At 39.8% G+C, this 18,718-nt stretch overlaps 1 protein-coding gene across 1 annotated transcript in view; it reads left to right on the top strand.

Annotated features, from left to right (window-relative positions):
• The window catches only part of LOC126284209 (uncharacterized), a 182,520-nt gene extending 172,283 nt beyond the window's left edge, over positions 1 to 10,237 (top strand). Inside the window, exon 9 of the mRNA XM_049982976.1 lies at positions 9,890 to 10,237. Within this exon, the coding sequence (XP_049838933.1) occupies positions 9,890 to 10,046 (157 nt within the window). The 3' untranslated portion in view covers positions 10,047 to 10,237. The remainder of the gene's footprint in view (positions 1 to 9,889) is intronic.
• Positions 10,238 to 18,718: the final 8,481 nt, after the last annotated feature.

Raw genomic sequence — 18,718 nt, 5'->3', positions numbered from 1 at the left:
GCTCTGCAGTCTTCCTCTCTTTTTATGCTATCTTGTCACCACTGCCTGTCTCTGATGCCCTTATCGACAGAATATTAAACCATGTTCCTCCAGTCTCCACTCCTCCACCCCAATCCTTAGCTACTACGTCTGTCTACATCGGAGTACACTCTCTGATGCTGTATTCGTTCCCATTCTACTCCTGTCCTGTGCCTCTAGACTTTAACCCAGCCCCACCCTACCCTTTGTTTCACCCTCCCTTTTCCTAGTCAGTTTCATCTGTTACATGAGTAACTTAGAAGTAGATACCTGTGGTGTAGCAAAGCAGATCAAATCACTTAATAAAGGCAAGGCCTCTGATTCACATTGTACAGGGTGTACATAAAGTCTAGGAACACTTGCAAATATTTATTGCACAAGAACCAAACATTGTACAGATATCGTACACATGTCATTTTGAAGATTTCCCCCCCCCCCCCCCCCCCCTCTCTTCATGTATACAACCAGTGTTGTTTGGTAATTTTCCAGCAAAAATGGCGATTTCAGGTGCAGAGTGAGCTTTCTGTGTGTTGAATTTGACAAAACAAGTGTGCTTCAGCTGTGTAGAACAAAGTACAGTAAGAAGCCACCAATAAGGAAGGCAATTGACCACGACACAACAAGTCCGTTAAGATGTGTTGCTTGTGTCCAGCAAAGAAAAGCGAATGTTCCAGTCTGAGTGAAGGGAATGTGGAGCACATAAGAGAGACATTCATAAGGAGTCTAAAGAAATCGGTGCGTCGTGCATCCCGTGAACTCAAAATGGCTCCAATGACTGTGTATAAAATCCTGCAACAGAAGCTGTCTATGAAACCATTCAAATTGAAGCTAGTGCAGAAGCTCAATGATAACAAAGACAAGCGTTTTGAGTTCCATTCGCAGTTGCAACAATTGAATGAGGATGGGGATGGAATTGTTGATCACTTACTTTTTAGTGACGAAGCCACTTTTGACACTAATGGGAAAGTGAATAGACATAATTGTTGAATCTAGGGTACAAAGCATCCACAGGAATGCATTGAATTTGAGCATGATTCCCCAAAGGTAAATGTTTTTTGTGCCTTGTCATGTCAAAAACTGTACGGGCCATTCTTCTTTGCCTAGAACACTGTCACTGGATATTCCTACTTGAACATGTTGCAGCAATTTACTGATGCCTCAAATGCATTCGGACTCTCATTTCGTCTTTCAGCAGGATGAGGCTCCACCCCATTTTCATTGTGAAGCTCATGGGTACCTGAACACGGAGCTGCTACATTGATGGATCGGCCATGCTACAGAAGGGGACAGCTGTTTCATAAAATGGCCCTCCCCGATCACCAGATCTCACTCCGTGTGACTTTTTTCTGTGGGGATACATTAAAGATCTGGTGCATGTACCGCCTCTACCACGTGCTGTAGCAGAGCTGCGGGGGAGAATATAGGAAGCGACTGCCACAGTCGACAATGCCATGCTGGGACGGGTATGGCAAGAATTAGACATCTGCCAAGTCACTCGTGGTTCGCGTATTGAATGTTTGTAAAAAAAGACTTTCAGAGTTTCTCTTCAAAATGCATAAACTATGACATCTGTGCAATATTTAGTTCTTGTGCAATAAATAATTGAAAGTGTTCCCGGGCTTTATGCATATCCTTTATGACAGACAGGTTCCTTTCAGAGTATGCTGATACAATAACACCATACTTGGCAATCGTATAAACCGCTCTCTCGTCGAAAGATCCATACCTAAGCAAGTCGCACAAGTACACAAGAAAAGAAGTGTGGATTCAGAAAATGCCATTCTTATGAAACACAAGTAGCACTTTATACTCGCGAAGTAACAAGTGCTATCCACAGGGTATGTTGAATTGATTCCACATGTTTAGGTTACCAGAAAGCTTTTGAACACCATTCCTCACAAGCAATTTCTAATCAAACTGCGTGCCTTTGTAGTATCGTCTCATATGTGTGACTGGATTCATCTGATTTCCTGTCAGAAAGGCCACAGCTCATCATAATTGATGGACAATCATTAATAAAACAGAAATAATATCTAGCATTCCCCAAGGAAGTGTTATAGGCACTCTGCTGTTTTTTATCTACATAATCGATTTAGGAGCAAATCTGAACAGCCCTCTTACATTGTTCGCAAATGATGCTTTAATTTGCTATCTTATAAAGTCATAAAATGATGAAAATAAAGTGCAAAACTATTTAGACTCTCTCTGTATGGTGCAAAAAGTGGCAATTGACTTCAAATAATGTAGTTGTCCATATGAGTACTAAAAGGAATCCACTAAATTTCGGTTACACGACAAAGCATACGAACCTTAATGCTGTAAATTCAACAAAATATTTAGGGATTATGAGCAACGTAAATTGGAATGATCACATAGATAATTCTGTGGTGAAAGTAAGCCAGAGATTGTGATTTATTGGCAGATAACTTAGCAAATGCAACAGATCAGCTAAAGAGGTGGCCCTCTTCTGGAGTATTGTTGTGCTGTATGGGATCCCTATCAGATAGAATTGACAGAGGACACTGAAAAAATTCAAAGAAGGGCAGCTCATTTTGTATGATTACGAATTGAGGTGGCAGTCATTAAAACAAAGTAGTTTTTTGTTGTGGCAGGATCTTCTCATGAAATTTCAATCACCAACTTTGCAAACATTTTGTTGGCACCGCCTACATATGTAGAAATGATCATCATAATAAAAGAACAGAAATCAGAACTCGCACAGAAAGATCTAAGTGTTCGTTTTTTCTCAGCAATGTTCAAGAATGAAACTGTAGGGAAATAGCTTGAAGGTGGTTCGATAAACCATTTTTTTTTAAAATCACATTTTAAGCACAAAACTTCAATCCTCTTCAAAGTACTCTCCACTTGCACTAATCACTTGTCTAATCTTTTATTCCATTTTTCAAAACTTTGTTTAAATTCATCATTTGTGATGCTTGATAGCACCTCCCCCTTTTTTTACCTTAGCAACATCAGTAAAACTCTTTCCTTTTATACAATATTGCAGTGCCCGTGTCATACAGATGACTATACAATGAGGTGACCACAGCCGTTACTAAACATACAAAATGAATTCGCTATTGCGAATAATGACTACCATCAGCTGTAGAATGGAATGACGACAATGAAAATTTGTGACGGACCAGGACTCAAACTCGGATTTCCCGCTTATCATGAGCGGTCGCCTTACCATCTGGCTATCCGTGCAAGACTCGCTGCCAGACCCAAACTTCCATATGTCGTCAAGCATGCAACTACAATACCGTATTTATCTGCTGATACCGGGCATGCAAGTTTCCAGTACATGTCTGATCTGTACGGGAATACACATAATGGATGTGTGAGTACAGATCGTAGGCGCATGGTTGACGACATATGGAAGTTTGGGTCTGGCCGTGTGTCATGCACGGATAACCAAATGGTAAGTCAACCGCTCGCGATAAGCAGGAGATCCATGTTTGTGTCTCAGTCCGGCACTAATTTCCATTGCTGTCATTCCATTCTATAGCTGATGGTATAATGCTAACGTACTATTGTAATTGAAAACAAGAATGATGAAAATTCCTGACAATCACAGGGTAATATTTCTGCGTAAGCTGTGTGTAATGTAAGAGAGTATTGAAGGATTTCACTGCGTAGTTAAATATTTAAGCCACTGAAGATATTACTTACATACAGTCTGGTAATCTCTTGGCTCCTTCCTTATCCGAATCTAAGAAATACATTTCACTTCTGGAAATGTCACCTGCTACCTGATAACGAGCCTATCAACAACAGAATCCATGAAGCCAACCAGGCTTAGCATTTTCTCATCATCTTTTGTGACAAGCCATTCTATATCGCGCCAGCATTTGGCAGTGACGTGTGAAAAAGCTGCTTAATGTTAATTCCAGTATGTCTGGCAGCTTAACAGTCTCGTTACTTCTCGGGCCAAATCTCGCAGCTTGGCTCCAGCTCAGTTCTGTTGGGTTCGTATTTTAATGGTATAGTACCAAATGTAAAAATGCAGCATTTGTATGATGTGCTCGATGCTGTGAAAATGATTGTTTTTCATGTTTCTAAGATACTTATCAACCTCTGTGGTATAAAATGATGGACATAGTCCAAATAAAGAGGATTTGGTATTTCATTTTCGCCTTAAAAATTGAATAGTTATGTTTTTTTAATTCAAAAAACTTGTATCAACAGTCTTTTATAAAACATCGATAATTAAGGATTCGTATCTGAAATGGAAACAGGAATTTCATGTCCAATATGTAATTAGAAATGAGAAGACATATATTATTCATAAAAAATGAAGATGAGTTTTACAATTATGAGACGCAGGTATTTCAAATTGAACGAGGAAAAACAAACTGATAGGGGAAGATTTGAGCCATTGCACGGATAATTGCATTTGGTTCTTACTTATCATGCTACTATCTGTGCTACACATTCTGTGCTCAAAGGTTAATCAACTGCATAGTATACAGCCAGGGGGAAGATTTCAAAGCCGATTGTCTCCGTAAATTTACGAAGGGCATTAAAAACAGCCTATTTCTTGGCACTTTTTAGCCGTGTTCCATGCGCATACTTCACTACAGAACAGAAAGCAGCCTCAGTCATCTTTATGCTGTGCATTAACAGCATGACAATCGGAGCACAACGCTGCAGAGGCTGTAAAAGTACATGATTTTTGAAATAAGAACTACATAGCTAAAGCTTGATTAAGAAAAATGTTGATTGCTGTTAATATATTTGAATATCTTAAAGCTTAATAAATGTAACTTAGTTATAAGATATCTAGTACATAAGTAGGATCTACTTCCAAGAGTGTAACACCAGCAGTGTACGTGTGCTACGGCTTCTGACCAAGCATTGTGTTTGTGTTTGTTTACATCAGGTTTATTCTTATGATGAACGGATTGTAGCCCCTATTCGCAATTGCGAATTCATTTTATATTTTTCCTTTTATATCTTTTTTCATTCTAGGAAACTAAAGTCACATGGGGCTGGGTCAGATGTGTATTGGGGGGGGGGGGGGGGGGGCAGCAGCAGCAGCAGGGGTTGTATCATTTATGGTCAAGAATTGTCATACAGATAGGGCTATGTGAGCAGGGGCATTGTCAGGATGGAAAAACCGGTCACCTGACTGCCACAAACCGGGATGCTTCTGCCACACACTGTTGCACAGTCTTTTCAAAACTTCGTAGCAGAAAGCCTGGTTACCTGTCTGACCTTGTGGAACAAACACTGAATGGATGACTTCTCTCACATTGAAAAAACAAATTTACATGGTTTCATTTCCTCTGACAAGCTTTCTTGGGGCAAAGCTAACTTGAAGTCTTCCACTGCCTTTACCGTATTTACTCGAATCTAAGCCGCACCTGAAAAATGAGACTCGAAATCAAGGGGAAAAAAAAAATTTCCCCAATCTAAGCCGCACATGAAATTTGAGACTCGAAATTCAAGGGGAGAGAAAAGTTTTAGGCCGTACCTCCAGATCAAAACAAATTTGGTCCATTGTAGTATGAGACACAATTTAGGTCGAATGAATGACGATACAGTTACAGTAGTTTGGTTCGTGTCGTAAGCTTAGCAGTTAAGCTTTACCAGGTAGCCATTGCAATGCGTTAGGCGCTCCGTCCGTATTTATACGGGTACCCTTCCTTTTTCACGTGCTTCGTATGGTTTGAATTGATTCCTTATTTTTCTTTGAACTGATAAGTGCCATTGTCTGTTATTCTCAAAAAAAGAGAGGAATCGTCTCATTAGCGAAACAGTGGCAAGAGACTGCTATTTGTTGTTATTTACACTAATGCTTTCTTTGATAATGATCAACAAGAACCAAATAATAGACTACGTATGATAGAAGATGTTCTGAGCGAGAGTTTAGCGAAAATTTTTCTCTGAAAATCTTTGTAGACGCCTCTGTAATACGTTACATTCTGCACAGAAATTAGTCATCTTGGATTTAAAAATATAGTCAATTGCCGTGCTTCATTTCTGACGGTATCACTATTAGGCATAAGAATAATTTGAATATAAACATGACGTGATATGTATATTCTTCCGCGTTTGCTGTTGTCTCACTCTAGTTTCGTAGTTTATTAGGCAGACAGGATTTAAATGAGAGCAGCAAACACGAAAGAATACTAGGCAAAATGTTTATATTAGTATTATTCTTATGGTGAAGAGAATACTGCATGTGATTCACAATTCATAAAAATTCCTATTAGCAACCATCTCTTCTCACAGGTAGGAAAAAATTCAGAACGTAGAGTTGGCCAGATTGACAAACACCCCAGTCTTGTCAGTCGGATTTTCATGGTACATTGAAATGCCGCTACTTTCGAAGATGACTAATATGGAATTTGTATCTACTTTGTTGGGTAATGCAGTGGTCGAAACTCGGGGTGGAGAAAAAATCTCATCTTCCACTTTTTTTTAAATTTATTTACTGGCGCAGAGGTTTTGGCGCCAGTATTTATCTTTGTGCCTGCAAAGCATGCCTGTGTAGCGCTACATATCTTCGACAACAGAAGTTAGTTGTGGTGGCACCTACAAATAATTTTCAGAACTTCCGCTTACTCTGCACTCGAATCTAAGCCGCAGGCAGTTTTTTGGATTACAAAAACCAGAAAAAAGTGCGGCTTAGATTCGAGTAAATACGGTATTGGTGCTGTGATTCAGAATCGTAAGCATAGTACCAAATTTTGTCACCTGTGACAATTTTTGAAAAAAAGTTTGGATCATTTCGGGGCTCTTCTTTCAAAGCACAGCATGCTTCCATCTGACCTCGTTTTTGTGTGGTAGCCAGCAGTCATGGCATGAATTTGGCAGCCACCCTTTTCATTCCCAAATCTGCTGCCACAATTCACTGCACTGAACTCGAGTCACTCCCGGGAGCTCCACAATTTCTTCAGTGGTCAGTTGTCGATCTACATTGATGACTGTATGAATGTTTTAACTTTTTCATGTGTTTGGGCCATAAAATGACGACCAGAATGAGGTTTGTTATCAATTGACATTTCACCATTCTTGAAACAGGAAAACCAGTCGCACACGAGTCTGCTCCATAGCATCATACTTGGGTGCTGTTTTTAACATTTCAAGAGTTTTTCAGTTTTTCCAAGCAAAAAGCATAACTTCATCACCACATGCTGTTCAGGAAAATCGGCCTTTGCAAAAAGAACAATCACACAAAACGTTTGTCACAATAAACTGTACTGAAAATACACCCGACCTTCAGTGATAGCACTCAATTTACCGACTCTCAAATGTTCTTTCTGTATGCTCCTAGTGGCAAAATGCCTACAAAAGCTCGGCCCACCAAAAAATAGTTTGATTTCTTTTGGGTACCCTCTTGTAAACTGCATTTGTGGGAGAGGAAAAAATAAAATAAACAACGAAAGAACAGATGTACTTTACAAAACACAAAACAGCAATGTATATAATAGTACTTAAAGTGGAAATGTCAACTTCCGCTTGGTTCATTTTACAGCAAAACTAATCAGTATGTGGCATCATTTTTCCTTTATTTGGCTGTAACCATTACACAATAGTCTACATAAATATTCCTGGCAGTCTAAAATTGTGTGCTGCTCCAGAGCTCGAACCTGTAATCTTTGAATTGCGTGGTCAAACACTTGACTGACTTAGCTATCCCAAGGTGGCTCACAACCCATTTGACTCAGTGGTTAGCACACTGGACTCACATTTGAGAGGACGACAGTTCAATCCCATGTCCGGCCATCCTGATTTAGGTTTTCCGTGATTTCCCTAAATTGCTTCAGGCAAATCCCGGGATGGGTCCTTTGACAGGGCACGGCCGACTTCCTTCCCAACCATCACAACCCATTCTCTCTTTCCCACTTTCCGAACTTCACAGGAGCTTTCCTGCAGACTTTCTGGCACTGACACTTCTAGAAGAAAGGATTTTGTGAAGAAATGGCTTTGCCACTGCATTGTGAAGGTTGTTTCAACACTTTTCCATAAGACAACAGGTTTGTTCCTATACAGGAATAAAGCATGTAGGTTACCCAAGAGATGTCCATATTATGCACGCCCTATACAAGCACAAGCTGTTTGGCCACTCTTGCCCTAAGTGTACAGCCAGTGGAGTAAGATTGCATATGCTACAGCTCAGCTGCAAGACTGTCCACCCATCAGCCATTTGCCCATCCGTGCCAGTGTCCACCCATCATCCCACCAACAGGTATACAATCTGGCACAGCCTAGCCTAGGGGGATTGTTTCCAGAATGACTTTTCATTCTGGAGTAGAACGTGTGCTTATTTGAAACTTCAAGACAGTTTAAAACTATGGAACAGACCAGACTCAAACCTTTGCTTTTGCCAACAACAGCTCTAGAGACTGAGCTATCCAGACATGGCACATGACCCACCCACACAGCTTAAGTCCTGCCAATACCTCTCTTACTTCTTAAATTTCACGAAAGTACTCCTGTGTACCTTGCAGGACACCAGCACTCCTGGAAGAAAAGATGAAGGCTCTGTGTTCGAGTGCTGGTCTGACAAAGTTTTTGTCTGGCGGAAAGTTAGATTGGCATGCACACACAATGATAGTGAGTGAAAATTCATTCTGGAAAAGTCTAAACATCCCACAGTGCCTCATTGAGTTTCTTTAACCATTTTTAAGTAATCAACTCAGCTAACTGTGTGTGTCAAATAGATTTTTGTCTAATAATTACATGCAAATAAAGGAAAAGTCAATAAATGGATTTGTGCGTACTGTGTACTCCAATTGGAAGAAATTATTCAAAACAAACAATAATCTATAGCATTTCGGAAATTTTTCTTTTCATTTTATTTCTGTCATTTGCATTTTGGCTTAGCGTGTTGGTTGAAATAATGGTATTCAGCCTTGTTTATTTATATTGTTACTGTATATAACATTTTTATATAAGAGTTATAATAACTTAGCTGAAAAATAAACAGGGTTGCATTGTGTTCTGACATCGCTTCCAGAAATTAGTTGTCAATTGAAGTACTTCAAAACTTTTATACAAACAAGTGCTCAAAAACAAGAAGCGTGATTTTTGTGTTATGTGCACTGAAAACAGTTAACTGAAAACATCTAAATCAGTATCAGTTTTACAATAAAATACACACAATTTTGCAATTTCTTTTAATGTGCTTAACTGCTGCTATTAGAAAAGACAGTCTCGACTTCTGAAAAATTTACTAAGGCATACCATTCGACACAACTTGATAGACCATATAATAGTTTTAGATGTTAGGACTCTGTTGCATTATTTTCAATATAAAATGGGGGAAGATGTGAAAACTGGAGGCATCTGGCCTTTCTTATTTTAACAAAAAAAGTTTGCATGTTTTAGAGTTTTAAATTTCAAGTTCGAGATACTTGAACATTCCATGTCTTGTCCTTCCCTCCTTTCCCTAAACTTACAAATGAATGAACTAGGTCATCTGTGGAACTGTAAAATGTGGAATACAGTAGTATAGTTGTGTGTCTATTAAAGTGTTGTTATTTCTGTGTGTGTGTGTGTGTGGGGGGGGGGGGGGGGGGTGTTAGATAAGTCATAACATAGTAGATGTACTGGAAAGTGTATCTAGGAAGATGTTCAAGATATAACTTATTAGTAAAGTATTTCACTTACATTGAAATTTTTTCTGTGCAAATCAGGATGTCTTCATTATTTATATTATTATATTGATTCTTTTGTTTAATTATTTAATATAAATAATTTGGTTGTTTTTTTGTCTTGGTATATTTTATAGAATTGATTTTTAAATTATAGTATATTGGTAATGTAAGTGTTTTATGAAATATTATTTTAAATTTTTTAAAGTAGCCCTCCTCTTTTACAATTGTGTGTCTTAACAGCAGTTTTCTTCTTATTATGACAGGGAAGGATTTCCGTTCCAGAGGGTACTTCGGAATGTTGATACAAATATTAAGGTTTTGGACTCCTCTGGACACACAAGTGCAGAAGATTCTTTCAGGGAAGTGAAGAAAGCTATGCGGAGGCTGAGCACATCAACGAAAAGTTCAGAGGAGCACTGAAATGCAGTTTGTTTTCATAAAGATGCACAGTGGAATGAACATACCTTTTAAAACATCTCCTACAGTATAGGGCTAACAAGTTTTATATTTTTAAAGATTATCTGTGATACAGTATTTTATAGGCAGCATTTTTATCTTTTAACAATAATTCATAAAAATGTATTGTTGCATATGTGTACAATAAATTTTTTTGATATCACATTTTCTTTTATTTAAAATACCGGATTAGACATGTCTGGTGTCAATCTATCTTTTCCAACATTGTTGACACTCCTACCTGGAGTTTACATTTTTATTGAAATTCTGAATATTCCTAAAGGAGCATTACATAATGGGAAGAAATCCCCTTACTATTTCCAGACTCTCACTTTGTTCAAAGCTTCATTAAGCCATTTCAAGGCTGTAGGTCACACATAATGTCTTAATATCACTTCAGGTAATTTCAAATCTGCCTCCTCCTCTTTCCACCCTCTCACACCTTCACCCTCTTATTACCATATTTAAAAAAACTGTGGCAGTGCAAAATTGTCTAACATTATATGAACCTGTGAAATCAATTAAGACATGTCACTTAATATAATCAGGGTTGACACAGGTTCTGGAAAACAGGGAATTTCAAACACATCAGGAAAAATAGAAAAACACTGGAAAAATCTTATTTTTGTCTCAGTAGATGAAATGATTTGTTTACTGAGATGTCATGCATCAACACTGGCTGGGTGCAGCTGAGTACACTCATTGCTTCCATACTCCTTCGTTACTACTGATTCACCCCTTCCTACCACTCCCCTCACCTTGCAGTTAGTGGTGCCACCACTTCTTGCTGCTAACGTAGCAGCTTTATTGATTGTCAGAGTCTTTGAACAAGTTATCTGTTGCACGGATTGGTCATCATGATCTCATTTCATCAATATGTTATCTGTTGCTCAGTGAATAGTTGGTCACATGAGTGGATTTCCATGACAGGCTAAAACCACAGGCCATTTATGCAGTATCTTTATTGGATCAGGCTTGCTGATACGAAGCCATTTGATTCCCACTAACATACAGGTCCTGCTCATCAAGTCTAGTCTCACTGATCTGCCTGCAGCCCAGGCCTGTTTTGTGTGGAGTAATTCAGCAGATTCTCATGGTTTGTACGTGGACCAAAGACTGCAATGCTACTCAGCAGGCCAGAGGCCATGCACAATGGATTTCAGGAATCGAGACTGTCTCACCAAAAGTAAGGTGTACTGTGTAGCATTTTATTTGTTCTAGTACATTTTGGCACTTCAAAAGTAACTTACAGTTCAGAAAGTATGGATGATAAAAAGAAGAAAATTGTCAGTTGCTGCTGGTTTGTATGCTGAGTACTCATATATCTCTCAAAAGAAAAACCCCGCAATACCTGTAAAATAATAGATATAACACAATGGGTAATAACCAACAACAGTAAACAGTAGAATCAACATTTTATTGGTGGTCACCTACACTGTTGGTTTACACAATTTTTACCACTAGATGGCGATGTAAATGTCTTAACCTAAATTGGGTCGGCTACAAATGACACATGAAAAAACAATATGACGATGTATGATTTTAGTTGCACATTAGAGCAGATAAGCCCATTCACCATGACAAAGCTGTATCACATCGGATGGAAAAATCTGTTTTTAATTGTTCTCAGGCCAAAAACCAGATAGAGCAAAATGAAATCAGTTTCTAATTGCCGTGAGACTGGTGCAAGACCTCTTCAATATGCTGTCCAGTTTTCTACCACAAGTGGAAATCGAAAAATGGCATGTTCCACAGCAGACTGAAGTGTCTCTCGGATCACATTCAAACTTGGTTGTGCATTGTAACTTCAATTCAGCTACATTCGTACAAGGTTTATCCAAAATTAGGGTCAGGTGACTTACCAAAGGTAGGCCTGAATGTGGTGTCGTATACAGACTCTTTAGGAAACATCTACGGTGTTAGTTTGATTCAGTAGTCATTTGCCAGTCAGTGAGAGAAGATTACTATGGCCGATACGATCATTGATCCCACCAGTTGTTAAGTGCATGGTGTTATTACATTTTTTGCTGGTGAAAGGATTATACATCTAATGTATGCACCTGAAATAACGAGTGACAAACAAGTTTGAAAATGGCGTCGAGAATTTCAAAATGGCCATACAAATGTTCATGATGAACAGTGTGGTTGCGGGCCCAGTATTCAGACTGATGACACCGTTCATTGAGTGAACCACAAACCTCAAAGTGATCTCTGTGATTGATGTTTTAGTGCTCTCACTAATGAATTCCAAAATTTTGCTTGATCCTCAGTTTACAGGATTGCCATTGAACAGCTTGAATATCACAAACTGTGTGTGAGGTGGGTTCAAAAAATGCTCACAGATCAGCACAAAGAATGCATAGTGTGCAGCAGTCTTTGGAAAGTTAATAGACAAGGTAGAGATGATTTGTTTTCCCACATCATTATGGGTGACGAGGAGTGGAAATTGTACACGAGTGCAGAATCGAAACAACAGTCAGTGCAGTGGTGCTATTAAAGTTCACCCAAACCAAAAAAGTTTAAGAAACCTGTTTTCTGGAATTGAAAATGATGGCTACCGTTCTTTAGAATGAAAAGGGCATCCTTTTGATTGATTTCATGGACTGTTGGTAAACAGTTACAGCTGACGTATACTGTGAAATGCTAACTAAAGTGAAACATCCTATCCAAAATAGACACTGCAGGAAACTTGTCTTCTGGCACACTCCTCCTTTGCGACAATGCACATACACTGCTGCCAAAACCAAGGAAATGGTTCAAGATTTTTGTTGTGAACTTTCCCATCACCCTCTGTACAGTCCTGACCTTGCACCAAGTGACTTATTTCCTGTGGTTGCATTTCGAAAAGTGTGTGGGTCGATAAAGATTTCAAAACCATGATGAACTCGGGACTTGCATTACCAACTAGTTAAATTTCAGGCAGCAGAATCTATGTATAGGGGTTAAAAAAGCGGCTGCAGCATTACAGAAAGTGTAGAGATGTGAAGAGCAGTTACGTGGAAAAGTAAAGTAGGTATGTAGTAAAATTTTACTGTCAATTAAGAACCCTTTCCGAGGAACCCCCCCTTTTTTTAATGACCAAATGGAGCTTCATTTTCAAATATGCTTCATAATTGGAGCAACCAAGACAACATCTTTGGTGATATAAATGGCCAGCTGTAAGGAAACGACACCTGATAATTGTAACATTTCGGAAATGCGTATGCAGCAGCCACTTCACTGGCTGTGCAATATGTGGACGAGTGCCACTTGCATAAATATGATTGTGCCCCTAAATCCGTGCTGTTGAAGGGTTGGAATGACGTTGGTGCTCAAGACACTTAAAATACTTATCAGTTACGGTACAGGTAACAGGACTCATTCTCTTCGGGGGGGGCGGGGGGGGGGGGGGGGGGGGAAGGCCCTACTCCCTACTATAAGATGCGGCCCTACTCCCTACTATAAGATGCTGTCATTCAGCACCACACTGTCACCTTTGAAGAATGAAGTACAGGTTGATGAACATGCAGATTTTCCATTGGTCATATTCTCCAGTTCTCTATATTGATATGTCCTTGGAAGTGGAAGTGGACTTTGCCTGTCCACAACATGTTCCATGGCCATTCATTGTCCACTTCCATGCAAGCAAGAAATTTGAGAGTGAACATTTGTCTTGGCAGATCAGCACGAAGCAACTCCTGATTCTATATAGGTAACAACGCAGGATGTTTCATAGGACTGTACGCACCAGGTACTGCACTTTTGCACACCACTGCTTGACCTGACTTGCAGTGCTGTGGCCACATCTGCGACAGATGTCAGGTCAACTGCGACATCAGATCAGTTGCTTTCCTCCCTCTGCCATATTGCACTTAAAGAGAACAAGTGTTTTTTTTTAAATTTTGTAATCATTTACTCCATACCCTTAGGAGACATCAGACAATGTCTTTCTCTTACCCTTGAGTGTCCAGAACTTGTGCAGGACTACTGGCATAGTCACTTCTTGTAAAATAACTTTACCAGCAGTGCATGACCCTTCATGAGGACAGTAATGTTGGGTGTCTCAGACAAAAACTGAAGAACAGTCATGTCCCACTCATCTGTTGGTGTGCTTATTCTGACACTTGCAGATCATCTGTTGGTCAAATTTCCATCATTTTTGTTTTGTTCCTTGAAGTTTCCCCCTGCATCAGTAATATGCTGTTTAAATTTCTCATCATTCTAAAGTGTTGAAAATGACCTAAAATGGTTTGGTTAACACACTTTCAGTATGATACAAAATGGACCCAGGAACATGAGATATAAGAGGTTGTTGGATGGTGCTACTGCACCATTAATAAGTATAGGCATGCATTTGGGGAATTCTTAAAAATTTTCTGCAGCTGTGACCAGTAGTCTGGTGCAACTCAGGGCACTGACAAACAATGGCAGTTACGACGGCACCTAGCAACGGAGTTTAAATAAGGGAGCCCATATTTTCCAGGCAAGCAGCTCTGCTGCCATGCTGTCTGTGTCTGGAAACGGAAAGAATACCGCTTGTTTAAGCTGCAAGCGAACAATGACAACTATTTGATGATAAATTTCAGCGGCAAGCCAGCCCGCTGAGTCATCCACCAAGCTATGCTGTATGGACATGCCGCAGCCGTGGTGATGTGAGTACGAAACTTGGTGCTGCACAGACAGAGAGAGCAGGGGATGATCAGCCTCTGCTCTTTCGGGTGCTGTCTGCAAAGGTGGAGCTGGGGCATGATCTCACAACTGAAGTTGAGACTCTGCTACAACAATGGCTGCAGGCTATTTTCCTTCAGCACTCTTCCTGGAGACTACGAGTAATCCTTGAGGAAACAGCCGTCCATGCTCCAGATTGGCCAGCACAGGGCTTCTGGCTCATCCAGCGCATGCTTCTAACCATGCCACCCATCTGCAGGGACAGAACAGCCAGGTGCGAAAGCAGGAGACTCCAGCACTGGCGTTTGCTCTGTCACACTACACACACTGTACCACCAACGTCTGGATCAGCACTATCATCCTGGTGCATTACAACTGCCTGAGGACGGGGGATCATAACAACTCAGAGTCAGAGTGGGCTTTTAGCTATCCAACACAAGAAGTTGTGTTAGAAAGTGTTTGCCCACATCAAGCACTGCGTTGGACGAGAGAGTTTGTTTTGGTGAGTAGTGAGTGAGCCAGTGACACTTGACGTACTTTTGGTGGTATCAGTGCAGCACAGTGCGATGTGGTAAGTATAGTTTTATTTATGTTAGCTCTCGTCATCATAGTTGTTTTTGTGAGCTAGGGTACAAGATGTTTAAGCCCGCTGCATGCAGGGACAGTAGTAGTGGCCAGTACAGCCAACCAATGAACTGGCTGCGACAGTAGATTTACACATTAAGACAGTAATGGCTTCCAGTGAAATTGTTGTAACAGCCAATAATTAGTCTGTGCATAGACCTGGTGAATGCAACATTGTCCAAGGATGTGTGTGAGCATGGAAGAGCTTGACGAAGAGTATGAGGAACCTGTTGATGAGGCTGTGAGTGAAACTGTACATTAAGTTGAGCTTCAAGAAGTATTAACCAAAAATAGGTTGTGATGGGTTAAAGACTGGGTGTGTTATAGATGTCAGCTTGGAGCTTCATCTACAATACTTCTGGAACTTGCCAAGGAGGATCCTCTAGAATAAAAGAGATTTCTGAGAAATAGAGTGGAGCAATTTAACGAGCTGTATATTGTAACTGAATGTACAATATCAAAAACAGATATGTTAATGAGAAATGCAGTTCCTGCTCCTCCGATACTAGAGGCTGCCTCAAGATTTTTAGCTACTGGTGATAGTAACCAAACTCTAGCCTTCCTGTTTTGAACACCCTGCCAGAAGTACAGCATTAACCACAACATTACAAGAACATATACAAGTACGATCTCACAAATAATTGCTTGCTAACAAGTTAATTTATAGCTATGGTAGAATAAAAGAGTGGGCCTGTTTTTATATGTCATGTAATAAACATTTCTAAAAATAGGAGCACATTCTTAGCAATACTGATGCCTCAAAAGTAAATAAATGCAGAAATGTACATGTATATTTAGGGATTGTCACACCTAACAATTATGTCAACCATAGAAGAGTTTGTAATAATATTCCTTTTGTAGGTTCCGAAGACAGCAGAGAAATGGGTGGAAATACAACAAAATTTTGAAACCAAATGGACTTTTCCTTTATGTTGGGATGCTATTGACAGAAAATGTGGCCATAAAGTGTCCGCCTGGGAATTGCTCTCAGTTTTACAATTACAAAGGACGGTTACAGCATTATACTTTTGGCATTGGTACATGCTGATTGTATGTTTCCATACACAAATGAGGGAACCAATGCAAGAGCCAAGGATGCAAGTGTATTCCAGCTTTCCTCACTTATGTCAGCGCTAGACAATCATACACTAAATTTTCCCAATGACCACTTTATTTTGGGTGACAATGCATTCCCTTTGTCCCCTACACTAATGAAGCCCTTTGACAAACAAAATTTGACATTAGGGAATGTATATTCAATATCATTTATCACATGCATGCAGAATGGTGGAAAGTGCATTTGGTATAATGACGGCATGATTTAGAACCTTTTGAAAAGAAATTGTAGGTGATTTAGAAATAGATTTGGTTGTACTGTGTACATGTACTCTCCACAACGTTTTGCAAACGATGCCACCAGCAATGTATTCTGAAAGAGGATGGGTTGACCATGAAGACACTGACAGTGGAGTTTTTCACATCGGCCTGTGGCATTCCATTGGGGCAGAACGACCATCATTGAGAGGGGCTCGCTCGACAAACACACATTCGAAAACTGTTTTGGAAGCAAGGAAGAAACTGGCTGAGTATTTCAGTGGTGAAGGACAAGTATGTTGGCAGATGAAGGCTATTGGCTTGTAATACGTGACATTTAGTCTCTACCTAGTTACTGATGATCTTTGTAACTTAAATTGTTCTGAACTCTTACTAGTGTTATTGTTCAGTGAATCACAAAGTTTGTGTAAATGTTAATAATTGATAACATTAACAACAATGCAAAATGTTTTAAAACAGTGGGTTCATAGTCGTTTGGTATAGCCTAGTACCCTATTAAATCACATGCTCTGCAGAGTATTTTCTTTTGCAGTAATTATTATTATCATCCGTTCCTCGTTGTGTTTAAAAATGTTTGTTTTTTTGTTTATGTTTTAGTAAGTAACTAACATCTAGAAAGGTGACAATTAATTGAATACCTATTTACTGATTTACCTGGGCTCACAGTTTTGATTTAACAAACACAAAAGATTGAAAACCGAACTTATCAGGTTTGATGTTGACCTCCTCCTCTCGAGAAACTCTCAACTGTAGTGAACCCTGGTAACTTGGGTACGTAGATGTTGTCAGTGCCCGCTCTGCTGTGTTTGATGAGATCTCTTTCAAGACTTCACCTCTGTTCGTGGTATTGCGGCTCTCAAAAAGCACGTCAGGAACTGCGACCTCTGGTCCTATTAAGTCACACTTTTACTTCATCATAGAAATCTCCCTCTTCGACTTGCTGGTATGTTCACAATGCCATATGTTCTGTAATAGTTTATAATTTACGGAAGTTTAATAAAAATGTATGTATCTTGTCTGCACTCCATTTAACACTAGCAGTTGGTTTTGTCTGCACTTTTTCTGATATTGTAGTTGTTCCGCAACAACATGCACAACAGTAGTTCCTCTCTCAACAGTGTCTAGCGCTCCATTGGCGGTCTGTATCTTGTAAGACACATCCAGTAGTGGCTGCCACTAGATCACGTGACCATGTTACTTATGTTTTGGTGTTCACCAAATTCAAACATGTTTGCGTTTGGTGGTCGCCAGTAGCCTACTGGATGGTAAAACGGAAGTACCTCTACACACAGGGACAGTGGAGGGATGATAACTAGCGGCCAGTACTGGCCTTCATGCAGAGGGCTTTAGAGTTCCTATGGCTTCACAAAGTAACCCATGGACTTGTCTTTTTTTAGTGGTAATGATGGATATGATGATATAGGCCCAGTGAGGTATCCATTTTATTATTTGACTGGCATGAATTGCAGTGCACCAGAGTTGTAGTATCTACTTGTTCAGTGTGTAGACGATCTGGCCATCTGACTAGTAGCTGCACTGAGTGTAGATGGGCAATGATTTGCCAGTAGTAGTTGTAGTAGCAGCAGTAGTAGTAGTAGTAGTAGTAGTAGTTTGTGATTAGATTCTTGTGTGTGGGGGTGGTTAAATGGGAGATGGTGTGTGTGTTTTTTGTTTAACAATTGAATTAAGGTAGAAGCAGAGTATGATAAATGGTGGAAAGACATAGTACTACTACCACCATGGAAACAGCTGCTTATTTAACTCGGTGAGTGCACTTGTTAACAGAGGAATTTGAGCACGAGAGGCAGAGAAATTTTGAGCTTAATTGTGAGTTAGCTGGGAAAGTGAGCTGGGTTCCACTGCAATTGGAGTCATGAAAATATCTGGATTGAGAGTGCCTTCTGTTCCATATGATCTGATAGTGGTCGCATTAATTAGTCCCTTCTTGGGCAAGGGAACAGAGGACTTGACAGTGTTTATTAAGATTGTTAGCGACACTGTGGAAGCACGTGTATGGTCAGACAAAACAA

Source organism: Schistocerca gregaria, chromosome 8, assembly GCF_023897955.1.
Source record: "Schistocerca gregaria isolate iqSchGreg1 chromosome 8, iqSchGreg1.2, whole genome shotgun sequence".
Taxonomy (NCBI): Eukaryota; Metazoa; Arthropoda; class Insecta; order Orthoptera; family Acrididae; genus Schistocerca; species Schistocerca gregaria.
The sequence above is the reverse complement of the archived record's forward strand: the minus strand, read 5'-3'. Positions and strand labels throughout refer to the sequence as shown.